This window comes from Sminthopsis crassicaudata, chromosome 2 (genome assembly GCF_048593235.1).
Source record: "Sminthopsis crassicaudata isolate SCR6 chromosome 2, ASM4859323v1, whole genome shotgun sequence".
In the NCBI taxonomy this organism is placed as follows: Eukaryota; Metazoa; Chordata; class Mammalia; order Dasyuromorphia; family Dasyuridae; genus Sminthopsis; species Sminthopsis crassicaudata.
The window spans coordinates 567792001-567807753 of NC_133618.1; the positions used below are offsets into that span (position 1 = coordinate 567792001).

General features: G+C 35.5%; 1 protein-coding gene across 1 annotated transcript in view; it reads right to left on the bottom strand.

Annotated features, from left to right (window-relative positions):
* Positions 1-15753, bottom strand: part of RASGRF1 (Ras protein specific guanine nucleotide releasing factor 1) — a 207444-nt gene that overhangs the window by 93942 nt on the left and 97749 nt on the right. Inside the window, exon 6 of the mRNA XM_074295211.1 lies at positions 1683-1762. Within this exon, the coding sequence (XP_074151312.1) occupies positions 1683-1762 (80 nt within the window). The remainder of the gene's footprint in view (positions 1-1682; positions 1763-15753) is intronic.

The window sequence follows — 15753 nt, forward strand, 5'->3', positions numbered from 1 at the left end:
TGCCACCACTCCTACACCCTCCCTCCCTCAATAGCACTAATGTGACTAATGAAATGTATGGAGGTAGTGTGGCTTAGTGATATGTTTTCTTGCCGAAAATGATAGCAGCATGTTACCAAAATGAATTGAAAAGATTTCCATGACTGCTGACACTCAGCAGTCCCGGTCTTTGTTCCTAGATTCTGCATAATCAATTTGGGAGGATTTATGACTTCTCAGATGCTTGCTGCCTTGTGATTGAGCTCATTGTTCGGTGATACTTTTCCATCCGAACATCTATGCACTTTGATTCATATCCAGCTGTTTTGGCTGCATGTACTGATAAGTCTGCCTCTTTGGGGAAGTCAGAAAGGTTCTAGCTTACTGAACCCAGTATATATATATATATATATATATATATATATATATATATATATATATATATATATATATATATATATATATATATATATATATATATATATATATATATATATATATATATATATATATTCCTGTACAGGAGAAAAGTATGGTTTTGTGGAAAGAATATTAGATTTAGAATAAATAAAACTGGGTTTAAAAATCCCAGTTTTGCTATTTGCTTATTACCTGCATGACCTTAAAAGTTGCTTTATTTTACCTGTTTTCAGTTTTCTTATCTAAAAAATGAGTGAGGGTGAGGTGGTCTGGATAATTTCTGAAATTTCTTTAGGTTTTGTGATAATATCCAGTCCTGGTTAAATCTGCTTGTGAATTCCTGAAGGTACGAACATCTGTTCTTTAACATATACTTCGACCCCTCAGCAGAGGGATATTATGTATATTGTGGCCACTCATCTATTAGTTCCTGTAACGAGCTGTCGTCTCTAGAAGCTGCCGGATCGCTCTCTGGGAAGAGATCTGCTGTGTCTACTCAAATCTCTCAGACAGATTCTTCTTCCTGTAGCGAACCGTTGTCTCCAGGCAGTTGCTGTTAACTCTTGTCCAAAGAAGTGACTTCCCTTCCTGCAGAGAGCCCCGTCAAGCCTGATGCAATGCAGAGTCTTTCTCTTGAATCCTGGCTCTGAATCTCCTCCAGCTCTTATCCTTCTCCAGGCCGATCTGCCCTCTGCGCCCAGTGCTGTCTCTTTTTATCCTCCCAGAGAATGGGCGTGGGATAATGCAAGGGCTTCTGGGAAGAACCACCCCAGCCAATGAGCTTGCCCCCTCTATCAAGTCAACCTGAGTTCTCACCTTGTAATTGTCCAGAAAACCTGAATTCTCACCTTGTCACCATCCAGACAACCTCAGTTCTCACCTAGTAATCCCAACAAGTTCCCTATTTTGGAATTTTATTTTCTTTTTAAAGAAACACCAAGTATTTAACTGGAAAAAGGGTTTAAGTTGAAGTAGTTTTCATATATATAAAAGTCGAATCACTTCAAAGTAGTCTTTGAATTAAGAACAATGATAAAGCCTCCCAAACCTCACTGGGATAATTTGCCTGGAATTAAAAATTAATTCATCTCAGTCATGCGTCCAGATGACACTTCAGAACAGTTAGTAGAGGGATTTCTTCTTGGTGGCAGTGTAATCATGTGAGACGAAAGCCAGTCTGGGCCTCAAAGATAGGTCAACAGGTCCTCTGAAATGTGGTCTTTAATGAAAAATGCTGTTAAATTAGTCAAATATCTAATTTCCAAGTGTGCATCATTACTCACCAAGCACTAATGTTGGCCAGCTGGATATCCGGGCTTTGAGGCCTTGGTAAAAAATCTGATGCAAAAACATGATTGTTTCACTGAAAAATAAAGCACATAGTTAGGTTTCCACTTGAAGCAGAGCAGAGCAAAAACATATTTTCTGTTTTTTTGATGTGATCCCTGGAGCATAGCAAAAAATAATAATAATAATAATAATTTCCCCTCTTGTCTTTCAAGAGAATCTCTAGGGAAAAGTTAGCTGGGGAAGGATTTCTGGTAGTGTTTTTTTTTTTTTTTCTTTTGAGAAGCAGAGACAGAATGGTAAACATACCCTGTGATCATTCTCATGTCTAAACCAACTTATTTCTTCTTTCCTAAACTCCTCTAGTGGAACAGATATTTTCATTTTCAGTTACCCAAAATGCTTTGTACTACAGTATTTATTGGGGGATGTTCATAAATCTCTGAACTGAAAAACATGGTCACCAGATGCCCCTATTTGTACTGCCCTTCCTCTTCCTTGGCAACACCCCCACTTTTTTTTTGTACACCCCCTCTATTTTTCCATACCCCATGCATTATCAGCCTGTAGCGAGAATATTAACCTCTGCTTGCTGTACATGTACCTAGTGTGCCTTCCCTAAACACAAGCTACTTTGAAAAAGTAACAAGAAGGAATTAGAAAAGAGCACTAGAGTTTATTGCTTTTTTTGGGAGGCTGCTGCCTAATATCTTTTGGACCTCATCTATAAATCTAAGAATGTCTTAATTTATATGAATGATTTATACATGCTCAAAACCAGTGTTTGCTCACTCATCTATAAAAAGGGAGAACTATCAGTCACTCGAATTCTAGAACTTGACAGCTTACAAAGCACCTTCTTCACAACAACTCTGAGATAGGCAGGGCAAGTACTTCCCTCCCCCAATTTATAGATGACAAAACTGAAGCTAAGAGAGGTTAAGCACCTGGCTGGTTTTTAACAGAGGAATGATGTCACAATGGGATTCAAACTCAAATTTCCCTCCCTAATTTTTTTTTTTAATTATACCTCACTGACCCCAGAGATCTTCTGATACTTAAAGTGATACTTAAGGTGAATGAGACACTAAGAAGTCACTAGAACCTCATGATTTGAGTCTTTTTTTTAATAGCATAGGATTTAGGTGAATTTGGATTTCCCTTCTTTAAACAAAACAAAACAAAACAAAACATTTTGAGGCTACAAAAGTCCTGAAAAACAAACTACAGACACACCTACAGACATTCATTTTTGGAATGAGTAATCATGGGGTTTCACCCATTACATCACAGTCACATGCATGGTTAATCACAAAACCCTCAAAGACCCTCTATTTGTGAAGCTGTAAGCAATTTGAGAGAAAGAGTTGTATTTAATATTTCTAGGTGATACAGAAGATAGAATTGGACTTTGAATCGGGAAATCCTGAGTTTAGATCCAATGGGCAAGTGACAACATATTTGACTTTTAGTTTTCTTAAGTGTAAGATGGGATTAAATGCCTATTTCCTGGGCATGTAGTATATGTAAAGCATTTTACAAACCTCAAAGTTCAATGTTAATGGAAGCTCTGATGATAATCATTGATGATGATGTCAGTGATGATAATGGTGCCGGGGATGTCGATATATCCCTCCAAGTCCTTAGTGCAACACCTTGCACATAGTAGGTGCTTTTTCAATGTTTGTTGATGATGATAGTGAAATTTCAATGTGTTCCTAATGTCAGAGTACTTAGGATTTTGACCACTTGATCATTTGAGGACACAACCTCAAAGGAGAAGGTATAAAGAAGAAGGCATTATTTTAGTTGTATTCTAGACTACTTTTGGATATGGGTGCTGAAGATTATGATGGCTATTTCTGTAGCAATTGTTACTCTAGCCTACTGACCAGCTGAGGATTGAATCATGTGTTTATTCCTATATAAAGCTGTTTTTCAATCAATGAATTAATGAATGAGTCAATCAACAAGCACTTACCCAAAATCTACTATGTTCTACTATATGTTGGAGATACAAAGAAAATACTATATATATATATATATATATATATATATATATATATATATATATATATATATATATATATATATATATACACACACACACAAAGACAACATCAAAAATGTTCCTACCCACTAGAAACTTACTCTCTACTGAGGGAATAATATCTCAGATAAATATAAAGGATATATGAAAAAAATCCCAAGTTATTTAGGAGAAAGGCTTTAAAAAGTGGAGAAACCAGAAAAGATCTTTTAAAGGAGATAGCTTTTGAGTGACTGTTGAAGGGATTTAGGGATTCCAAATGGCAGAGGTAAAGAGGGAGAGTGTTCTCAGCAACAGAAAACAGGACAGTCTATACAGATAGCTTGTCACATTCTGGGATGAACAGGTAGGTCAGTTTGGCTGAAGTGTAGAGTGTGTGAAACACAGTAGCCAGGAGAGCAGTTAAATTATAAATGACTTTAAATGCCAGAGAGGCATTTGAATTTTTTCATAGAAGTAATAGGGAGTCCAGCAGTGTTTCTACTGGGCTTATATCCCAAAGGGATCTTAAAGGAAGGAAAAGGACCCACATGTGCAAAAATATTCCTTGCAGCTCTTTTTGTAATGGCTACAAACTGGAAACTGAATGGATGCCCATCAATTGGAGAATGGCTGAATAAATTGTGGTATATGAATGTTATAGAATATTATTGTTCTGTAAGAAATGACCAACAGGATGATTTCAGAGAGGCTTGGAGAGACTTACATGAACTGATGCTGAGTGAAATGAGCAGAACCAGGAGATCATTATACAGTTCAATAACAATACTATATGATGATCAATTCTGATGGACATGGCCCTCTTCAACAATGAGATGATTCAAACTAGTTCCGTTTGTTCAGTGATGAATAAACCCATCTACACCCAGAGAGAGGCCTGTGGGAACTGAGTGTGGACCACAACATAGCATTTTCACACTTTTTGTTGATGTTTGCTTGCATTTTGTTTTCCTTCTCAGGTTTTTTTTTTCTTTCTAGATCTGATTTTTCTTGTGCAGCAAGATAACTGCATAAATATGTATACATATATTGGATTTAACATATATTTTAACATATTTAACATGTATTGGACTACCTGTCATCTAGGGGAAGGGGTTGGGAGAAGGAGAGAAAAATTTGGAACAGAAAGTTTTTCAAGGGTCAATGTTGAAAAATTACCCATGCATATGTTTTGTAAATAAAAAAGCTTTAATAAAAAAAAAAGCAAATGGAAATAGTGAGTTTCCTGTCAGTGGAGATTTCCAAGCAAAGGTCACATGACTACCTGTTAATGGCAAAAAAGGATCAATTAATGAATTTCCTTCATTTTCTTCAATTAATTCATTGAAAGAAGTGAGGTCCAATGAAATTAATTGATTTGTCTAATAAAAACTAACATTAAGGTTTTCAAGAGGAAGTAATAGGGAGTCACAGAAGCTTCTTGAATGGGGAAGTGATAGTCCTCTTTTCCTGATTTTTTAGTATATCAATCTGGTAGCTCTTCAAGACTAGAAAAAGCTGCCCAGACTGGCCAATTAGGACCTTATTCCAATGCATTGTTATTAAAGTACTTTAGTCTGATCTTTGACCCTAGGACCTATAAGTTACATAGATGCATTTTATTCAATAAAGAATTGTCTTCTCAAGTAGACTGTCAAAATGAACTTTTGACCAGATCTGATTCTGCTTTGCTATATAAATTTAGGAATTATTATTATTACTATTATTATAAGCCAAGACTCAATTCTTTTGAGTTTGTTAGATGAGAGGAGATTGATATCCTATGGGGGAAGAAGCAAAATTTTTGCTGTTCATATGTTCACCTACTCATATAAATGTGAATCAGTATTATTGATACATAATGATATTGATATTATTGAGAACCATTACAGATATTAATTATTTATATTATTGAGAAATAGTATGGCATAGTAGAGAGGTGATTTTGGAGTTAGGAAAGACTGGCTTCAATTTCTACCTATTACTCAAAATGTGTTGGGTAAATGACAACCTTTTTCATGTAACTCTCTAAGATGATGCACATGAGCTGCTAATTTTTATTGGAGGGGATACTTTTCATATTAGAATTTCCCCTACTCTAATAAAATCACAGGTTCAGGTAAAAAACATTAAAACATACATTATTAATACAATAGTCCAAATTAATATACTAATAACACAATAGTGATAATACATGAACTATCCTAGCACAGAGTCGATCAATCCACAAGCATTTATTGAGTACTAAACAGTAAGCTTTCCATAAAAATGGATCAGCATTATTTTTATATAGGGGCTAGCTGTTAATAATATTACATTTTATTTGGATTTAGCTACTGCCTCCTGACTCTGTACATAGTGGCTCCTTCTCCTACTGGTGAGTTCTTCCAAGAATCTCTGTTTTAGAGAAAAGCCCTATATCAGCGATCTCCATTTGCCACGATACCTCAGCTGTCTCCTGATTCTGCTCCTGTGGGCTCCTTCTCCTTCCTGGAACTTCTAATCTGGGGAAGGGTCTTAAACTAGTCTTCTTTGACAATTCAAACTTAACCATGAGACTTTTAAAAGGTTAACTTTTCTCCCCCACATTTCAGTTCCCTTTTAAAGTGTTGTCTTCTCCCATTAGAATATAAACTCCTTTAGGGTAGGAACTATATTTTTGCTTGTATTTGATTTTCCTGGACTTAAGAACTTAGTAAATGCTTATAGCCTAACTGCCTGATTTAGCCTTTTGTGATAGGATCATAAGTATAGAACTCAAGAGACTTTACAGGTTTAGCTCCTTCATTTCACAGATAAAGAAACAGGCTGGGAACATTGAGTGACTCGCCTAAAGTTATACAGCTTGTAAGTATCTTCAACAGGATTCAAACCTAGATTTTTTGGATTCTAGGTCTGGTGCTCTACTCACTGTACTACTGACTCTTAAAGTTATTAATATTTTGGTTACTAATTCATATATCTTAATAATGCTTATAAAATGCAAATTACTACACATTTTCTTTATAATGATCCTATGAACTAGATAACATGTGTTATTCTCATCTTATTGTTATTGTTCATCCTTCATTTTTGAAGGCCAATGATATCATCAATGATGTCTTGATTTTCCTGTGAATTGGATTTAAGTGAGACAGAGAATAACATAAAATTGTCAGTCTCACTAACACTTCCAGAGTCAGAGAAGTTCAGTGGCAAGACAAAAACCAAGACCACTGGCAATAGCCCAGGATGCCCAGATGTTGAAAGTGAGCCTCAGAGAAACGAATTATTTTTCAAGGTCATGATTATTAAGTGATAGAACCAAGGATTTGAACCTTGGTCTGTTGATTCTTTACCTATTGTAGTTACAAGCATTGGAAACAAGGAATGATGGCAGAAAGGTAATCTACTTCTTTCACACTTTGGGAAAAATGAAACAAAAATTCAAAATGTTCTTCTATTTATAGCAAGAAAAAGAAACAATTTGGTATCTAATTATTTTGCTTGGCCTTCGCCTGTAGACCATCTTAGCAATTTGTTTTTAATAAGACTTGTCAGCCTACTTAATTCTAAATGCCCATATGACTACTGTGGCTTGTGTCAGGGTACTAGTAATTAGCTAACACATTTTTACTTAATAGCATGCTGTTATTTTTATTAAGAGATGTAGGCCTCTGGGGTTTTGAATTCACCCTTGTTACAGAAATGCTTAGAACACAAGAACTACTCTTTTGCATCCTCTGCTGAGAACAGGTGATTGTGTCTTTACTACTTTTTGCTGTTGGCCTTAGAGACATCATCAGAGTCTCTAATTCCCCTCTTTAATAATTATCATTTGTAGGGAAGAAACTGCATTTGTTCTCATAGGATCACTAGAGCCCACTCTATGTGAGCTTTGTGAAGTTATTCCTGGTCACATTATTAGTGATAACACTTTTCAGTAAGTATATCAATGCTAGAAGGGATCTTTATGAGAGGTCCTTCAGTTCCCATCCCTGTTTTTCACAGATAAGCCAGCTGAGGTCTAGAGAAATGATGTAACTTGCATAAGATCACAGAACTAATGTCAGAACCAATAATTAATTACTAAGAGAAACAGGGAGAGAAGTCTTTCCAAAATATAATACTGTTGATCACCTCCTCCTTCTTAATGCTCTTTTCTCCCAGGTCTCCTGACTCATGATCTGGCTTTCCTCCCTTTCCTCTCTTTTATTTACATAGCAGTTTTTCTTTCAAAGAACATTGAGTTCCATCTCCTCATCTTATTGCTATGAGATAGGTAGGACAAATATTTTTAATTCTATTTGGCAGATGGGAATAGTGAGGCATAGAGAGGTTAAACTGCTTGTCTAAGGTCAAATAGGTTAGTAAGTTCATTCTGCTGATAACTGGTGCAGTCCAGCATGTACAACCATGGGTCACTACCAAGGACTTTTAAAGCCCGTGCATTTTCATGCTAGTTTTAGTCATGAGTGATTTGCTCTGCTGCTCCAAAAAAGTCTAGGCTGACCACACCTCTGCCAAGCATCCAATTTCTTTGGTAATCCTCCAAGGATGAGGAAATAGAAGATTTGGGGGGGGGGGGGTGGAGAGGAAGGAAGGAGAGCAAAGAGAATTAATATATTTAATTTAAAAATTTAAATATTTTAAAAATTACCAAATTTGGAGTTTATATTAACTTCTATTTGTAAAATACATTTAAAAAATACATTTAGAAAAAAATTAAGAGCCTATGACTGTGTGCATATAGGTCATCTCTATAGAACTCAGTTTTCTTATCTGTAAAATGAGGTTGAATTAGATTGGTAATGTCAAACTCAAATAGAAATGGTAACCACTAAACTGCATGTAAGGATTACTGCTGGCTGCATATTGACTTAGAAAATCACATATTAATGGTATTTGTATTCCATTTTAATTTTATTCATTTAAAAATATTTCCCAATTAAATTTTAATCAGGTTCAGAGAGCCCTCAGGCATGTTCTGGGCTATGTGTTTGACACCTCTGGGTTATATGATCTTTAAAGTCCCTTCTGGGGTTAAATATTATGATACTATGAATTTATGAAGATAGAGATAGCTATAATTTCCACAAGGCTAAAGCTTCCTGAAGGTCTTACTCTGATAGTACATTGTGGTTTGGAAATTACCCTGAATCTCAAAGGAGATAGCAGTAGGATATAAGCTCTGGCAAGTTCTACAAATCTCAAAACTTTGAGTTATAGTGCTGTCTGCATACATTGTGTGCTGTAGAAGAACCAGGCTACCTGAGTAAAATGGATTTATTTCCAATAGGTTGATAAGTTATTTGAGGACAGAGACTATTTTTTAGTTTTATCTTTGGATCTCCAGTTCCTTTGTACTTTTCATTTTGAAACTAGACCTGTGATTTCATCAAAAGAAGAAAGTCTCTGAGGGAATTCTATCAATGAAACTTAGCCCTGATTCTTTGAAATGTGTTTTGTGCAAGGTCACAGTGCCATCAGAGACTTGAACCTAGGTCATACTTAGAGATTGGCTCTCTATCTCTATATTATGTTAGACAACCATAATTTTGTTTGGATTCAAGTTATGGAATTGAATTTTTTTTTTTTTTTTTTTTTTTTTTACTGATGACTCAAATAAGAAAATTGTAAAGTTGGATGGAACTTTTAAGTTTTCAAGTTTAATCTGTTACTACATACAGAGATCTCTTTCGATCACATATAAAGACAATTTTTAACATTCATTAAAAAAATTTAAGTTTCAAATTATCTCTCTCTTCTTCTCACCACTCCATACCTAAAATAGTAAGCAATTTGATAGAGGTTATGTATATGTAATCATATAGAACATACTTTCAAACTAGTCATGTGGTAAAAGAAGAAACAGGCCAAAAGAAAAGAACCATGAAAAAAAAAAAAAGAAAATGAAAATAATATGCTTTGATCTGCTATCAGTTCTTTCATTGGATAGCACTTTTCATTATGAGTCCTTTGAAACTGTCTTAGTATATTGTATAGATCTAAGTTGTTCATAGTTGATTATCATACAATGTTGCTTATATTGCAGGTAATGTTCTCTTGGTTCTGCTAACTTCACTTTGTCAATTCGTTTAAGCCTTTCCATGTTTAAATAATATAGTTAATTCGAGATTATATATCTTTTACTTAACCTTTCCAATGATGAGGCCTTCATAACCTCACTTTATAGTTTATTTCATTTAGGGCAGCTTAGGTTGTTAGGAAGTTCTAATTGGAATATCAATTCTCATAAATTTAACTCATTGATCCTACATCTGTCCTCAGGAGTTTCCAAGGAAAAAAACCATGGTTCTCAGTTTCCTAACCATCTTGATTATGATCTAGTTTGTCAATATTTCTTTCAAAATATGATGTGTAGAACAGAACACAGTTCTCCAGATGAGGTCTGTCCAGTGTGAATTAAGTTATCGCCTCACATTTTCTGGAAACTTTGTTTCTTGTAAACAAAGCTTAAATCTACTATTATGCAGTATTTAGGGGCAACCACATAGTACTACTGAAATGTATTGTGTTTATTATCTAGATCTTAAAAAAAATACAAATGGCTAAGTCAAATATCTTCAATTCTTCACTTGTATAATTGAATTTTTAAACCTAAGTGCAGGAGTTCATCACTGTTAAACTGCTTTCTAGGCTGTTCTAATTCTACTGTCCAAAGTATTAACTATCACTGTAACTAGAGATTGACCACAACTTGCTTTTTAGATTTCAAGGTGATTAGATTTACATAGTTAATGTGAATTATTTGTGATTTAGAGTACAGTTGGCTAGAACTTAGCTGAGTTTTGAATGCATAAATTTGTGCTTTTTTTTCTATCAAATAGAAACATTTGTGAATTTAAAAGAATAGAACAAAAATGGCTAATAAGAAAGTGAAATACCAAGTAAATAGAGAGTTGGTAAGAGGGCATTTGGATGACTTTAGATTTCTAGGTCCTGATAAACTCTATCTTGGGAATTTGAAAGAACTGCCACATATATTGGGCTGAGCCACTTTCAGTGATATTTGAAAGGATTCTTGCCTTCCTTAAGACTTGGATTATACTCCCTCATGCTTGAGGCCATCCCTCCTCTCCCTAACTGTAATTTCTTTCTTGCTAAGGCTAGTCCATCTGCCTTGCATTCATATTGCATATGTGTATATACACATATGTATATGATGTATATATGTATAAAATAGAAATATACATACATAGAAACAGAAACTTTATACACATGTATACATATGTATAGACATATACATATGTACACATGTATACACATATACATACATTTGGAGAGACAGATAGTCTAATGGGGAAACATGATATTGTGTATATTATATTATGCATATGTATATTGTATTATATTATTACATTATGTGCATATACATGTTTATTGTCTCCCCGTTAGAGCATATGCTCCTTCAGGACAGGGACTGTTCTTTTTATATTTTCAAATCTTAGTCCAGTGCCTGGTCACATGGTAAAATCCCTTATAAATGCTTGTTGATTGATAGATCTTAGAGAATGGGATGCTTTAGGACTGAGGAAGGGCAAAAGCACCAATTTGAAAAATGAAAATGATAAAGATACTTTACATTTATTTAAGATTTGCAAAGCACAGGGCAGCTAGGTTGGTACAGTGGATAGAGCATCAGCCCTCAAGTCAGGAGGACCTGAGTTCAAATCTAGTCTCAGATACTTAATACTTCCTAGCTGTGTGACCCTGGAGAGGTTACTTAACCCCAATTGCCTCAAAGGAAAAAAAAAAAAAGATTTGCAAAGCATTTTTTTTTAATCTTCACAACAACTTTGGGAAGTGAGTGTTATTATCCTAATTTGATAAACTCTTTCTCTATATATGTAATCATGTAGAACAGATAAGAAGACTAAGGCAGACAGGATTTAACTGACTTGCTTAATGTCACACAGCTACTAAATATCTGAGGTCATATTTACATGTAGGTTTTCTTAACTCTAGGTACAGCATTCCATGTTGGAAAGAGAGCAGAGTTTGCAAATTATATCTTAGAAGTCTGACTATAATTTGTTGCGAATTCTAAAATATATTACTTAAAAGAAGGTTAATGAACAGTAAAGGATAAAAAAGGATACAAAGATGCTTTAGTGTCAATATGACTTTTTCAAGATACAGTAACTAGATTGTTAGATCAAGGAAATGCTTAAATATAGTTTGCTTAGATTTTAACTATCATTTGACATGATCTCTCATGTTATGCTTATGAACAAGATGGAGAACTATAGACTAAAAGATAATACAAATGGCTCTATGTCAAAATTAGAAGGAGGTCAATAATAGTATGCTCTAGGTGGGTTCTTGGTCCTAAATTATTTAATACTTTATATCAAAGATTTTAAGGAAGCCATAGATGAAAAACTGTATTAAATTTGGGACACAAGACTGAAAGGGAGAAGAAAGCTAACAAATGTGCTGATTTGAATGAAGAGCCAGGTTAGAAGACCTAAACCATCTTTAATAAGATAAAGCATAATAAGAATAAATATGGAAACTGTATATTATACTTAGGGTAAAGATTCAACTTCATAAGCACAAGAGAACAAAGGAAAGAAGACATGGCCAGTTCATCAGACTTCAGCTTATCTGAAAAAAATATCTGATAGTTTTAGTGAACTGCAAACTTGAGTGAATAGAGCAATACAGCAATGCAGTCTTATGCTGAATTAAGAGAAGAATACAATTAGATCTACATTAGTACAGATAATGAAATTCTTGAAATGGCCACATGTATTCAAATCTGTACTATGTGAAGCTATAATAAATATACATGTAAAAGATGACAACTGGTTTTAGTTCAGTGGAAATATAGAATGCAAATTGAAATAGTACTTCTACTTCAGGGCATTGTTATTCATACTAATTGGGACCTCGCTGTAATACTTTGAAAGAAGGAGATAATAATTACACTGTAATCTGCCCTAATCAGACTACTTGACAAATATTTTCTTTAGTTCTGGGTACCACATTTTAGAGAAGACACAGATAAACTGATATAGTCCAACCAGAATGTTGAATAGCTTCTCATTGTTCAGTCTTGCCCAAGTCTTCATGCCTCCATTTGGGGTTTTCTTGACAAAGATATTGGAGTGGTTTGCCATTTTCTTTTCCATCCCATTTTCTCAGTTGCCACTTTGACAAACAGGATTAAGTGACATGTCCAGGGTCACACTGATATTAAGTGTCTGAGGCCAGATTTAAACTTAGGAAAATAAGTCTTCCTGTTTCCAGGCCTAGTACTGCCTACATAATAGACTTTGGGCTCACATGATAAATGAGACAAAGGATTAGATTTGGGCCCAAGAAAGAATGGAGAGCAATGGGGGAAAAGTTACAGAAAGGAGGATTTAAGTTCCATGTAAGGACAAAATGAACCACTGGGTGGCACAGTTACAGATGTGGAGCTAGGAAGACTCTTTTGAGTTCAAATCTGACCTCAGACACTTAGCCCTGTGACTTTGGCCAAGTCCCTTAACCCTGTGTGCTTCAGTTTATTCATTTGTAAAATGATCCAGAGAAGGAAATGACAAACCACGCTGGTTTCTCTGCCAAGAAAACTCCCAATGGAACATGACTGAAAATGTCTGAATAATAGTCAACATGGACAAAATTTCCTAATGATGAGAACTCTCCAAAATTGGAATAAACTGCTTTGAGAAAAGGCTCTCTCTCACTTGATTTCTTTGAGCAGAAGCTCAATGGCTGCCTTCCAAGTATATTATAGAGAGAACTCTTGTTCTAACATGGGTTGCACTAGGTGGCTTTTGAGGTTCTCTTCCCCTCTGAACATCATTTCTGTGTCTGTATGAAATAACTCTGCCAGAGAGGAGAGGTAAAGGTTTCTGAACATGGTTATGTGAGACTGAACTTGGAGTGAAAATATGAAAGTGGGTTGTAAACCATTTTACACTTCCAATAGCAGATGTCAGTTAAATATTAGCTTCTGAAGTCTCATCCCAGCAGTCTATCCTCCTGTATAGAGGACACCTGACTGACATCTGTGGTATAGTAGTATCCCATGAAGGCAGCCTCCAAAAAACCATCAGCAAAATATCCCTGACAACTTTCGATATGAGTATAGGCTGGTTTTGTGGGTAATCAAAGAACAGCCAAGGGCCTGTGTATCTGTTCATATTTTTCAAAGACAAAGAAAGGAAAGGAAAGAGCAGTACTAATCACTATGTTTTGCCTTCATTTCCCTTTTAAATTTCCCCATTGAATATCCCAGATTCAAAAACTCCCACCCCAGGAAGCTTTTTCCCACATGGGTCCACATATATATTGGCACAGTTAGCCTTCTGGTAAGGATCAATGCAACTCTGACTTGAGAAATTTATAGTAACTATTCGCTTAATACTCTGGCTCTAGGTTCACTAGCACCCCTCCCTCTAATACTGATCTTCTATGTGAAGACTATTAGGGGATTAGATGTACCATCTGTATGAACTCTTTTATCATTGTCCCAAGACACTTCCTATTGCTTTGTGGGAAGGGGTAAGGAATCAGTGTGTGTTCCCTCTTGTTGACTGGATGCAAAAACTAGGGGTTTCTGCCATCACAAACTGCCCTCATTCACAACTGTCTCCCTATTCCCATAAATCATGGACTCTTTTCAAAATGATTCCATCTAGTCCTCTTCATCTAGTGTTGTAAAGTGCTGAAATTCTGAGTTGATGCACTGAGGTCGGACAATTGAGCACTTAAGGCTAATTATTGATTGGACAATACTCTATTAGAATATGCTTGGAAAATGGCCCTTCCCACTATTCTGTGCTGGCCCAATCATTTGGTGTATACAGAGAATTGTAGGAGGGACTGGGGGGGGTGGAGTAAGACTAGCTAGAGTCACTTTTGGGTGGGAGACAAAGAGGAGAGGTTATGGAGATCCTGCACATCCATTCCCTTCACTTCTACCCCTAAAGACCAAGAATAAAGACCAAGGACTTTTGTTTATCCTGACTCCGGCTGATTCTAAGGTATCCAGGGTGCTAACGCAGTCTTCACATAGTGTCACTCAGAAAATTCTTAAAGATTATACTTTCATACCCCTTTTCAATTGTCCAGGAATCTCCCCCTGAACATAATAATACTCACACATAATAGATCATATGCTCTCTCGCCTTCTAATGTATCATTAATCATGTTAGACAAAACACTACAATTCCACACTCAAACTCTGCCCTCAACACAATGCATCACAAAGATCTCAGGGGTTGGTTTCCTAAACAAACCCATTCCATTGATTATTAGGAGAACATCCTAACTATTCCTATAAGTCTTATGGCACAATCCTTTTTCTTTGATTTTGTTACAGATCCATCCTATAGGTGCCAGCAGGCTCCTTATGAATTTATTTTCTTGAGGAATAGGAGGTGTGATCAATATTTGTAACTTGGTCCGGAGCCCAATTAGTAAAGAAATAAACATTCTTTGGGTATCACACATTGAGATAAACAAAAAATTTTTACCCATTAATTGGGGTGCAATTTCATAATCTTAGCTAAAAGTGATGGTATCAAGAAAAGGAGATAAAAGGTAAATTTGAGTTTTCATTAGTTTTTGAACTTCCCTTTTAGTTTTCTTTGGCTTACCTTTTATATCTTTGTAATTTGGGCTATCCAATCTTGAAGGTTTGGGCAGGGATTGTGAAAGCCAGCTTATATTCACTGAGACCAATGGCATTAAATTAGGTTAATATCTTTTCCTACAGAGATCAAAAAGCTCATAGATATTATAACATTCATCTTTCAACATACCATGCAGGCACAGGAATTGGAATTCTTATTCCCATTCTAGAGATAGGGAAACAGACCCAGAAAGGTGAACTCTTTTAACCAAGGAAGGTCATGTAGCAAATAGACAGTTGGGCTAGAAATAGAAATCATATCTGCTAATTCCTAGTCCAGGGTTCTCTCCATTAGCCTGCAATGCCCTGTAGGAAGTCTGTTTGTCCATAAATTAAAGCCAGGCCTGGCAACTTCAGTATTAGAGAAGAGATCTGTAACCATAGCAAC